Source organism: Neoarius graeffei, chromosome 3 (genome assembly GCF_027579695.1).
Source record: "Neoarius graeffei isolate fNeoGra1 chromosome 3, fNeoGra1.pri, whole genome shotgun sequence".
Lineage (NCBI taxonomy): Eukaryota > Metazoa > Chordata > Actinopteri > Siluriformes > Ariidae > Neoarius > Neoarius graeffei.
The window spans coordinates 9725994-9739293 of NC_083571.1; the positions used below are offsets into that span (position 1 = coordinate 9725994).

Sequence of the window (13300 nt, forward strand, 5' to 3'; positions counted from 1 at the left end):
GCCCATGTGTATGATGTGGCTCTTTGCGGTAATACAATAAAAAATGTGGCTCTTGGTCTCCAACTGGTTGGCCACCCCTGTTATGGAGTATACCAAATATCTTAGATCCACATTTTTAGTCCATATTCTAAATATATTATCAAGCACAGTTTGAGTTTCAGCTGTTCATTGAATCATTGTTCAACTACTTTTAAACAATACAAATGTATTATGAATCACATGAATGCTTCTCAATCCCTTGCAAAGGTTCTTAACATGATCTCTGGGTCACAAGAAATCAATAAACGGAGTCCAACATTGTGATTCAAACCTTACGCGAAAACATAAAATAAGCGGTTTTTGGCAAAAAATGAACCTCATGGTGCCACCATTAGACTTTTGAATATGGTCAAAAAATTTTACAGGATGTCTTTATTGGTGAAAAGGAACACCCGAACAAAAATGCATCAGATTTTATGAAAGTGAGGGCAACTGATGCACCCTAGTAGCCTGGGCCCGCCCATCCTAAGCGTGACGCAACACGAGGGCCTGTTGCGAGCTTAGTCTGGCCAGGCAAGCTATCTCCAGCTCTTCCAAGCTCCCGAAAAATCGGGAGCCAATCAACTTTGAGCATCTCCAACGGCCCTGGGTAGAGGCGTGTTCAAGGCAGTGACGTAGTAGAACTGCGACCGGAAGCCATAGATTGTTTACAGAATCTATGCCGGAAGCGCTTCATTCACTAGAAACATTACGAACATGGAGCAGCGGCAAGCCTTTGACACAGCGGTAGATGCTGTATTGAAAGCATTCAACGGGAAGTTCTCATTGAAAACGGAGCAAAGAGCAGCCCTGGAGGTATTTATCTTCTTCCTGTTACTCAAGCAGTTTCCGTCGCGTCACATGCATCAGAGGAAAGAGTGATGTGATTGGTTTAAGCTTCGTCACAGCCTTTTCTGGCTTCGACCAGTAGCAAACTGAGGCATTTCAGGGAGGCGGGTCAACCACGCGCTTTGGGAAACGGTTGGGCTTAATATCTTTGCCAGACCAAATGCTCGCAGAGCTTTGAAGTCGCGTTAGCCAGACTAGCACCCTAGGGTCTATGGGAACTGACCGGCTTTTGGAGTCTGCCTCAAGTGGCCAATCGAGGAATAGCAGATTTTAGCACTTCCTCATTGGCTTCACTTTTCAGGAGCGGAGTTTGCCACTTGATTTCAGTGCGGCAAGTCGTCGCCGCAAACTTCAGTCTTCGACTTGTGCCAAAATCAGCTAATCTCGCCTTTCCGGTTATATAAAAACATCGGTATGGATACAAGGTACAGACTGATACAACAATCATTGTGGTCATGTAGATTATATATCAGTGTGTGTTGATTTATTTTGTTGAACAGTAGTGCAGCTGCAAACCACAGGTTTATATTAAAGCCTTCTGATTTCATAAAATCTGAAATTTAGTTCCCTCTGCAATGTGGTCATTGTGATATTAATTTCTGCAATATCGCAAAAAAAAAAAATTATCAGGCTATTCTGTGGCTGGGAAGTTAATGAATTTGAGGGGATTCCCGAGCAAATAACGTGCATCAAATCGCTCAGTCAAGCAGACAGTAGGGATGGCGAAAACTAAAAAAAAAAATCTTGACCGACCACCGAGCCTCATTAGCCACTTAAAGTCGGTTAACCTATGAGTTTACAGGGATGCAAACGGCACGCCTTTTGGCGGATGCCGCCTTTTTCACGGCTGAATCGTGCAGATCCGATTTTTTTTTTTTGGGGGGGGGGGGGCGTTGGTGTGTCTGAATAATTTCAACGGCATTTGCTTATTTAGTAATTTTAATACAGAATTTACTCTGATGAAATTATTCAGACACTCCAACGCCCCCCCCCCCAAAAAAAAAAAAAATCGGATCTGCATGATTCAGCCGTGAAAAAGTCGGCATCTGCGCCTTTAGTTTGTGTGGAGAGATATGATTTGCAATAACATGCATTGTTGGTTACAGACCAAAACGTACTTTCAGAATGCACTGGCCAAGGCAGGACTAAACTCCATGTGCCTTCTAATAATAATTAAAAAAAAAAAAAAAAAAACAGAATAGTAATTTGTAAGCTAAAAAGCCTGTGTCTACACTTTTCTCTCGCCGAGTGGCAGCTGTCTTCAACTGGGGCGGGAGGGCGGGACATGACTGAATGGGTGTTTCTGATTTGTCAGCTGTCGTCCTTACACCACATGGCATGCCCCAAGCGTTTACAACACGGAATTCCAGGTTCTCCACTCCAAAATCGGCAGCTTCAAAAAACGATTGATTTTTTTTTTTTAACTGACAACCAAAAAAAAATTAACCGGTTGACGTTGATTCGGTCAACCACTGGTCAAACGGTCATCGGTTAACATCCCTAGCAGACAGAGGAAGTCCGTGTGTGTGTGCATGCGCAGGTTTACCTCCTCCTTTTGGGTTTTACAGCAGCTGGCATCCACAGTGCTGCATTACTGCCATCTACAGGTTTACCTTTGAGCGTGCACTGACAGTTCCATCATTCTGTCGCTAAACGAACAGCTGATCACACCGAGGTGCTCACTGAGCACCGATATTTATTAGTTTGGTCCTGCGTTTCCTTTCCTTCGTATAGAACATAACGTCTTTCCTTCTCGCTTTCTTTCCGTTACTGTAGTCGGCCTTTCATGTTTCAGTCGCACACTCGCGTCCTCCATTTTTCTCCTGTTTCAAATCTGTATCCCACAATGCCTTGCGTGAACGGGGAAAGCCCACCACGTGCCGCATGGCGTAGTATCTTGTATTGCGTCATAGTGAAGCAGGAAAAAATAGCGGAGAATTTCAGGCCACGTGGAGATAAATTCATTAACTGTTCTATTTAAAAAAAAAACTAATAAAATTGGAAGTCTGTGATTTGAATTCAGTAGCTTTCAGTCCACTAAACAAAAATAACTGGGTGTCGGGGAAAATTATTTTTATGGCCTGCACTTAAAATCGGAAAGGCAGTCTACCTTTAATGCGCTTGTATTTATAATGAAAAAGTTATGTAAAAGTTTTTTGTAGCTTTCTAGAAAAAGAAGAACTCGTAGAAGTCCACGCCCATTTTTTTGGTATCTAGGTTTATGAACAAAATCATTAAAATGTGTGTGGTGGTGGTGGTTTATAGTGCTGGTTTTTTTTTTTCAGCACACAGACTATAGTTAAATGATTATTAAAAGCAAAATAATAAAAATAAAAATGCAAAAAGATCTGAATGGCCCATTGAAATGGATACTGGTCTAATCCATGTGATTTGCAACTCTCGATACTGGATTATATTTGATTATTAACTTTGTATACATGCATGTAAAATGGCTGCCTGTGGTCGCTGAATGAACCCTATAAACATCGAAAGAAATTAGCGCCGTCTCAAATCGCATGCTTATGATACCTACAAGGCTAGATAGCTCTGAAGTACTGTACCAACACTAACCTATTCTAGTTCGTGTCTAGATTTGTAAATAGTTTTGACGGTAAGGCTGAAAAGTAAGATCATGACAATCACGGCGGAAAGGTGCATCAGACCTCATCAGTGTGTAGAACACGAAATCGCCAACATTTTGGAATCCACGTGGAGGGATGTTATGACTCAGACGTGCCATCTAGTAGTGGACGTCGCTTTTAATTCTCAACATAAAGAAAACATCTCGCAAATAAACAAATTGAGCTAAAAGTCGGTCTTCATTTCCATCCTTTATTTAAAAAAAAAAAAAAAGCTGCATGTTGAATTTGTTCTTAGCGATATAACCACTAAAGTGATGAAAACAGACAGGACTGTTTTTGGTCAGGGAGGCCGCCATAACTCCATCGTGCGTGAGGTCATTTTCCAGGGTGTACAAGTGCATGCTATACTCGTGTCAGCGGGGCAAAGTATTCTGTCAGGGACAGTTGGAGACGGATGTAAGTGCGAAAGAGCTTTATTATAAAGAAAAGTGCAAACAGTCCAAATTGGCAGGCGGATATTGTGAACGGGAAAACAGGCGTAAGGTTGAGCGAGGCACAAACAGAAGATCATAGATGGAAGCAGGGTCAAAAACATGGAACAGGAATCAAAAACCAGGAAATAAGGCTCAGTAATGTGTCACAACAACGCAATACTTCACAAAGTAAGGCTGCATTCGGAGTCCTTATTTAGGCCTTAATCCCATGCAGGTGTGTGGCGTGTGAGAGTCCTTCTGTTATAACAACTAGACTATAGTATAATAATATGGTCTAGCAAGAAAAACAATTCTCGGTCAATTTGTTTGCATTTCTCCACAAAAATTATGACAATGCAGTCTTAGAAAAGGAATCAAAATAAAGTAGTGTGTGAGAATAGGGGTGGATGCTGCACCGATGTATTTTGTTGCGATATATCTTACACCGGTGTAAATTTTGTGGAGCGTTCACACGTCACAAACCTGCTTACTAGAGAGAAGCGTGTTAGCACCGGTGCAGCCCCACTTGCGTTCACACGGCAGTTTTTGCGACCGTGCTATACGATAGTAATAATGCGGAAATGAAATATGCGCATGCGTGAAAACGTACTTCCTTTTCCCGGTTGTCATGGCATCACCAAGCGCCGGGAAAACAACGTGGATGAAGACACCAGTGTTGCCAGATACTGCTGACGGTTTCCAGCCCAAAATATGTTCAAATCCGCCAAAATGCACTTAAAACCGCCCAATCTGGCAACACTGGAAGACACGCAGTTCTGTTGTTGTTGATATTCGCCATTTTGGAAGCGCAAAATACCAGGATGCAAATTACGCCATGCCCGTATGTAATCAACTCTCCTCACGCGTAGCGAGTCTACCCCTGTAGCGTTCAGACATCCCATTTTATATCGGTGCTGCCCCGCAAACTAGCATTTACTCCGGAGTAAATTTCTTAAACCACCTCCCGAGCAGGGTTAGATTTGCACCGGTTTAAGCAGCTTTCAGGGGCTACACCAGTATAACTTTGTACCGTGTGAACGCTCTACCGGGGCAGCCCCGGTGCTACACCGGAGTAAAAGTTGCCAAGTGAACACCCCTTATATCTGCTTATATTCCATCTGTTTGATGTGGGACACGGTATGCCGTCACGTGGAATCTGCCACCCTCATTTTCATCTCCTAATACATCCATATATCTGGCTAATCCAGTATGGCCGCACCCGGGGAAATGGCCCAACGGACTGATATTACAGCTTTAACATTATTTTTTTTAAGCGAAAGTCCGCTTTTTTTTTTTTTTAAATCTAGAACATCTTGTATTAAAATGTATAACGAGGACATTTCATAACCCTGTAATTTCAAAATTTCCTGGTTAATCGCTCAGGGGCCTTCAGGGGGCGCACATGAACCTGTTGCTGAATATCCAGACTTGTTTTTGGCCAAGGAAATAAATAAACTGGATGATTGGTCATTAAAAGGAGAACTGAAGACAAAGGTTTTTTTTTAAATCATCTTATTTTAAAATATCGGAAAATGTGTATATATATATATATATATATATAAAAAAAATAAAAAATATCAGTCCATAAGTCAAAGCGATGGCCGTAAACAAGATTCGTCGAGACCTGTGCGAGACATCGTAGGACGGAAGTAAAACGTACGGCGGAAATCAAAGTGACCGACATCTGCCAACGTTGTCAAAAGACGCGCGCGTTCTCTTTCGAACGCTGACGTAATCAAGCCGGAAGTTTTGTTTGTTTTGATAGCGATCGGAAAAGTTTGAAAAAAAAGTAGGCAGTAATTGTCATTTAAACTTGTTTTTGTGCAATACTTCGTTTGGAAAACAGTTTTCAAAATGGCGGCACTGACACCTGGCTGACACTTCACGTTTCGAAGTCTCGCACGAGTCTCGTGAAGATCGTGCGGATAAGCGACGCCTGCCGTGGACCAAACGAACTAAATTCAACACGGCTAAAAAAACGAATAGGCTGATAAGTATAATATTTAATTGCAATTAATTGCCAATACGAGTCACGATACAAGGTTACTAAAACCGAAAACGTAATTGAATAACACGCTAATTAAGAAATGACTTCAGTTCTCCTTCAAGTCTTGTTTTTGCAAAATAGCACTTTGGATCTGTGGCGCTGATTCTCTGGAAGTCCTTTTGATGACTTTGTTGTCTTAAAGACCATAAGTTTGTGCTTTAGAACGTCAGCAGACTGAATATAAAAATGCTGTGCGTTACCTGAGGTTGGAGCTGTCTATTGAATTCTTTATGTCGTTCAGGGAGTCGGTCAGCGATTTGAACTCAAAGGAGTTGAGGTCACCACCTTCTGCCAAGCACTGCAATAAAAACCATCCCAAAACGAAGGAATCAGCAGTGGTAATGAATTCAGTAACTGGGTGGTTAGAGATGTGAGGAAGTGGTTCAGTGTCTCACCCTGATCTGCAGCAGGAGAGCAGTGAGACGAGAAATGAGCTGCGTGAGTCCAGGACTCTGGACGCGCTGTTCTCCGTCAGGCAGAGCATTGGAGAGTCTCACCATGTCCTGGGCTTCGTCCTCGCACCGTCTCCGCAGCTCACTGGGCTGATCTGCAGGCTGCATGCCTTGATCCGGGGCCAGCTGTGCAAGCGAGAGAGGTACATGAAGATGACAGATGTTAAGATGGTGTTCAACAGTGCACACCAGCAAAAACTCCAGTTCCAATGGAGCACAGTTTCTTCTCACTCACTTCATAACAGAACTGCTGGACTTCATGCAGAACTTTGTTCAGGTCTTTATTAAGCTGCTCCAGATCCAGTACTGTCGTGGCGTACCTCCTCTGGAAGTCCAATCCGATCGGCATGGAATAGGACTTCTGCACATGAATTAAACAAATTTTCAGCAAAAAAACCAACCAAACAAACAAACAAACGATGCTGAAGCTGAATATTTTCCAACACGTCCCAAAACGTTTTATTCCTCTTACACCACATGAATTTGCCAACACTAACCATTTTTTATTAAGTAAAGAACGACACGTTGTACTTTTAATCTGTTTGTAGTTACGTTTCATGTTCACAAAACAAGTTAGCTCCTGTTACCGCAGCTCTTCCCTCACGAGCCTCTCTCTCATACACACACACACACACACACACACACACTAGTGCATCTCAAAAAATTAGAATATTGTGAAAAAGTTCAATATTTTCCATCAGTTATTTAAGAAAGTGAAAATGTTATATATTATAGACTCATTACACAAACTAAAATGTTTCAAGCATTTTTCTATTTTAATTTTAATCAGTATGGCATACAGTACAAAAAAAAAAAAAAACATCTCAAAATATTAGAATATTTCATTTCGAGTTTGAGTAAAACAGTATGAACACAGTGTATCTCTCGGTCTAGTTCAGTACACACAACCACAATCATGGGGAAGACTGCTGCCTTGACTGTTGTCCAGAAGATGATCACTGATGCCCTCCACAAGGAGGGTAAGCCACAAAAGGTCATTGCTGAAAAGGATGGCTGGAAAAGGTGTGCAAGCAACAGGGATGGCCGCAGTCTTGAGAGGATTGTCAAGAAAAGTCGATTCAAGAACTTGGGAGAGCTTCACAAGGAGTGGACTGAGGCTGGTGTGTCAGTGTATCAAGACCCATCACGAACAGACATCTTCAAGAAAGGGGATACAACTTTTACATTCCTAATATCAAGCTACTCCTGAGCCAGAGACGATGTCAGAAGTGTCTTATCTGGGCTAAGGAGAGAAAGAAATGGACTGTCGCTCAGTGGTCCAAAGTCCTCTTTTCAGATGAAAGTACATTTTGCATTTAATTTGGAAATCACGGTTCTAGAGTCTGGAGGAAGAGTGGAGAGGCACAGAATCCAAGGTGTTTGAAGCCCAGTGTGAAGTTTCCACAGTCTGTGATGATTTGGGGTGCCATGTCATCTGCTGGTGTTGGTCCACTGTATTTTATCAAGTCCAAAGTCAACACAGCCATCTACCAGGAGATTTTAGAGCACTTCATGCTTCCATCTGCTGACGAGTTTTTTGGAGATGCTGATTTCCTTTTCCAGCAGGACTTGGCACCTACCCACAGTGCCAAAACTACTACCAAATGGTTTGCTGACCATGATATTACTGTGTTTGATTGGCCAGCCAACTTGCCTGACCTGAACCCCATAGAGAATCTATGGGGTATTGTCAAGAGGAAGATGAGAAACACCCGACCCAAAAATACAGATACGCTGAAGGCCGCTATCAAAGCAACCTGGGCTTCAATAACACCTCAGCAGTGCCACAGACTGATCACCTCCATGCCACACCGCATTGATACAGTAATTCATGGTAAAGGAGCCCCAACCAAGTATTGAGTGTATAAATGAATATACTTTTCAGAAGTTGGACATTTCTGTATTGTAAATCCTTTTTTTGATTGATCTTAGGGAATATTCTAATAATTTGAGATACTGGATTTCTGATTTTCATGAGCTATAAGCCATAATCATCAAAAGTAAAACAAAAAAGGCTTTAAATATTTCACCTTTACATGTCATGAATATAGAATATATGAAAGTTTACCTTTTTGAATTAAATTATGATAATTTTTTCATGGTATTCTAATTTTTTGAGATGCATTAATTTTATATATATATTTATTTATATATATATATATATATATATATATATATATATATATATATATATATATATATTAGTGCTGTCAAAAATGTCGCGTTATTAACGCGTTAACTTGACTCAATTTTAACAGCGATAATTTTTTTATCGCGAGATTAACGTTCTGTGACATGATGCCACGCCCCGCACAGCCAGAGTCCTCTGCCCTCCCCCGAAGAGCCACGGTGCTCGGCTTAGGTTTAGTTTTCCCATCGGCGGCTCCAGCCCCACTTTGTAGTGGCTGTGACAAGACGTGTTATGCTCTGCAATAAATATAAAAAAAAAAAAAACATTGGTACAACCAGTGCTCGAACTATGCCGATATTTTCGGGGGGTCCCTTTTTTCCCCTTGGGGGGGGGTGTGTGTGTGCTTGCGCTTGTCTCAGAGCGCGGATCTCCATCGCGCGCTCACTTCGGATATGCAAATGCTTCCCGTTACACACGATTGCTATGTCAATAAATATCATTTTGTCAATATTTTAGAGACCCCCCAACATTTCCCAAATCATGTTTTCAAGGGATCTCATGTCTGTTTCAGGGGATCTCGGATCCCCCGAGTACCCCCGTAGTTCAAACGGTGAGCAAGCCCATTCACTTTTTTATGCTGATAAGAGAATTACAATGGTTTTTCATGTGACAAAAATGTGCGATTAAATTGCGATTAATCGCGAGTTAACTATGACAGTCGCGACATTAATCGCGATTAAATATTTTAATCGCTTGACAGCACTAATATTATATATATATATATATATATATATATACATATACACACACACACACACACACAAATCCCTGTGAATGAATTGTTACTATAGAAACAATAACGTATTAAATCATGGGTGTCAAACACCCAGCCCGCGCAAAGATCCAAAACGGCTGACATTTCATTCAAAAACATTGCGTGTCTGAAATCGCTCACTCGTTCACTACTCCCTATATAGGGAATTACTACAACCCCGATTCCAAAAAAGTTGGGACAAAGTACAAATTGTAAATAAAAATGGAATGCAATAATTTACAAATCTCAAAAACTGATATTGTATTCACAATAGAACATAGACAACATATCAAATGTCAAAAGTGAGACATTTTGAAATTTCATGCCAAATATTGGCTCATTTGAAATTTCATGACAGCAACATGTCTCAAAAAAGTTGGGACAGGGGCAATAAGAGGCTGGAAAAGTTAAAGGTACAAAAAAGGAACAGCTGGAGGACCAAATTGCAACTCATTAGGTCAATTGGCAATAGGTCATTAACATGACTGGGTATAAAAAGAGCATCTTGGAGTGGCAGCAGCTCTCAGAAGTAAAGATGGGAAGAGGATCACCAATCCCCCTAATTCTGCACCGACAAATAGTGGAGCAATATCAGAAAGGAGTTCGACAGTGTAAAATTGCAAAGAGTTTGAACATATCATCATCTACAGTGCATAATATCATCAAAAGATTCAGAGAATCTGGAAGAATCTCTGTGCGTAAGGGTCAAGGCCGGAAAACCATACTGGGTGCCCGTGATCTTCGGGCCCTTAGACGGCACTGTATCACATACAGGCATGCTTCTGTATTGGAAATCACAAAATGGGCTCAGGAATATTTCCAGAGAACATTATCTGTGAACGCAATTCACCGTGCCATCCGCCGTTGCCAGCTAAAACTCTATAGCTCAAAGAAGAAGCCGTATCTGAACATGATCCAGAAGTGCAGACGTCTTCTCTGGGCCAAGGCTCATTTAAAATGGACTGTGGCAAAGTGGAAAACTGTTCTGTGGTCAGGCGAATCAAAATTTGAAGTTCTTTATGGAAATCAGGGACGCCGTGTCATTCGGACTAAAGAGGAGAAGGACGACCCAAGTTATCATCAGCGCTCAGTTCAGAAGCCTGCATCTCTGATGGTATGGGGTTGCATTAGTGCGTGTGGCATGGGCAGCTTACACATCTGGAAAGACACCATCAATGCTGAAAGGTATATCCAGGTTCTAGAGCAACATATGCTCCCATCCAGACGACGTCTCTTTCAGGGAAGACCTTGCATTTTCCAACATGACAATGCCAAACCACATACTGCATCCATTACAGCATCATGGCTGCGTAGAAGAAGGGTCCGGGTACTGAACTGGCCAGCCTGCAGTCCAGATCTTTCACCCATAGAAAACATTTGCGCATCATAAAATGGAAGGTACGACAAAAAAGACCTAAGACATTTGAGCAACTAGAATCCTACATTAGACAAGAATGGGTTAACATTCCTATCCCTAAACTTGAGCAACTTGTCTCCTCAGTCCCCAGACGTTTACAGACTGTTGTAAAGAGAAAAGGGGATGTCTCACAGTGGTAAACATGGCCTTGTCCCAACTTTTTTGAGACGTGGTGTTGTCATGAAATTTAAAATCACCTAATTTTTCTCTTTAAATGATACATTTTCTCAGTTTAAACATTTGATATGTCATCTATGTTCTATTCTGAATAAAATATGGAATTTTGAAACTTCCACATCATTGCATTCCGTTTTTATTGACAATTTGTACTTTGTCCCAACTTTTTTGGAATCGGGGTTGTATATAGAGGACTATATAGTGAGCTCATTGGTCAAATGAAAAAAACTTTTTTGGATACTAGTCCATATCACCGGTATTTATGTTATTACTGTCGCACAACTAAAACGTGCCAGATCAGTCGGCTGGTGGGTTTTCAAAATAACACACACACACACTTATTTTTGTAATAAATTCATATTATACTGAGCATATTTCCCATATCAAGTCCCTGCATTTTTCAGTTCTTTTAAATCAAGGCTGAATACTTTCTTCTTTGCTGCTGCCTTTTATTAAATCAAATTTGAGACTTTCAATTTGATTTCTTTCAGTGCGACCGCAACGCATGATGGGATATATTGTCAAGTCAAGTTTATTTGTATAGCGCGTTTAACAATAAACATTGTCGCAAAGCAGCTTTACACAATTTGAACGACTTAAAACATGAGCTAATTTTATCCCTAATCTATCCCCAATAAGCAAGCCTGCGGCGACGGTGGCAAGGAAAAACTCCCTCAGACGACATGAGGAAGAAACCTCGAGAGGAATCAGACTCAAAAGGGAACCCATCCTCATTTGGGCAACAACAGACAGCATGATTATAACATTAACAGTTTTAACATGAAGTCAGTTTCGTTGATGTTATAAACTCTTCACTGATGGAAACTTGAGTGCAAAACTGTTCATGACAACTGCAGTCCTAAAGTTAGCAAGTCAACTGTAGTCCTCAGCCATAAAAGCATTACTGTAAGAGTCCAGAGCGTCCTCCATATATTGCTTTGGTTCGTGACCATCGCTGTACACTACTTTTCGTGATGCGTTACGGGATACTTTGAGTGCACTATATAGGGTGTAAATAATCCTCATTAAGGTTTCGGACAGCGCTACAAAATGGCGTCCTCGCTATATAGTGCCCTGTATAGTGAGTAGGGAGCGATTTCAGACACGGGTTCTCTGCATCAACCATTACCACTAAACGCGATTCATCATCCATCCACTAGGTGGTGATAACTTATTTCAAGTAAACGGCTAGTCATTCGTGACTAAAGAAAGATCGCGAGATAGTTTCTTGCCGTCAAGTGTCAAGATGTTGTGAAAGAAAAGGAAAGTTGATAAAGAGGCGCCGTTTTCAGGAAAAGTGGACAAGAGCCTATTTTGTTTCGGGAAGTTAAGAGCAAGCCGATTTGTTTAGTTTGCTTACAGCTCTGCTTACTGAAACACTCTCTTTCACACACACTTTTTACTGCCACATAGTTTTCGAATGATGAGGACAGGCAAGTTCTTATACTGAATAAATTGTTGACTGCACTTATTTTCATTAACGTTAAGAATTCTACTGTATGTTAAAAACACAGGGTTCTCCAGAAAATCTGAAGCCGCCGGCTTTTAAAAAAAAAAAAAGGTGCACTAATGCTAAGCGGGGGTCATGCCACCACCACCAAGAAAATTTTGAAATTGACGTGTCTTCTGGTGGCGTCTCGGCTAATAAATTACTAACCATTTCACTGTAAAATATGTATGAAATTTCCCTCCAGATGTGCGTGCGCATGCTCGGCTTTCTTAGTGACCCTCTGTAGTACGCTGCCCGGCTCTGTAACATAACTACATGCGCTACAGTGGTCCGGCTCATCCAATCAGAGTGCGAGAATCGATCAACAAATATGGCATCGCTTCCGGTAACGCTAGACCCGAATCGAAGACAATTTCATGATGGAATAACTGGATTTGCAGCAAATTATAGGCAGTGGAGACTATATTAAAATAAATAAATAAATAAATAAATAGCTTGAACATTGAAAGGCATTTAAAAAAAAAAAAAAACTTTCTGGGATCAAGTATCCGGCTCAGACCGTCTGCGTAGGCGGAGGAAACGGCCGGTCGCCGGCACTTGTGGACATCTCTGAAAACATCAAACCTGGGAATGAACGGAAGGTGAATTTTAAAGACGTTCCTCTTGAAACCGAATTGTTAAGTTTTTACTGCATAAATCGTTGACTGCACTCGTTTCACGTTTTGATGTTAAAAGATATCAAAGAGTCGGAAGTGTATTGAAATGGAATCAAACGAAACGTTAGGTAGCCTCGTCGTCGTTTTACCGATTCCCAATCGAAGTGTTCAAAACTTCTTGAATAAACGACTCGTTTTTGCCGTGCAGATTTCACGGTTGCCTTTTTTAAAATG

The 13300-nt window shown here is 41.2% G+C and overlaps 1 protein-coding gene across 1 annotated transcript in view; it reads right to left on the reverse strand.

Moving 5' to 3' along the window:
- Positions 1–13300, reverse strand: part of lin9 (lin-9 DREAM MuvB core complex component) — a 61378-nt gene that overhangs the window by 5419 nt on the left and 42659 nt on the right. The window contains exons 12-14 of the mRNA XM_060916369.1: positions 6657–6782; positions 6365–6547; positions 6170–6267 (exon numbers count right to left, since the gene is read on the reverse strand). Coding sequence (XP_060772352.1) covers positions 6170–6267; positions 6365–6547; positions 6657–6782 — 407 coding nt within the window. The remainder of the gene's footprint in view (positions 1–6169; positions 6268–6364; positions 6548–6656; positions 6783–13300) is intronic.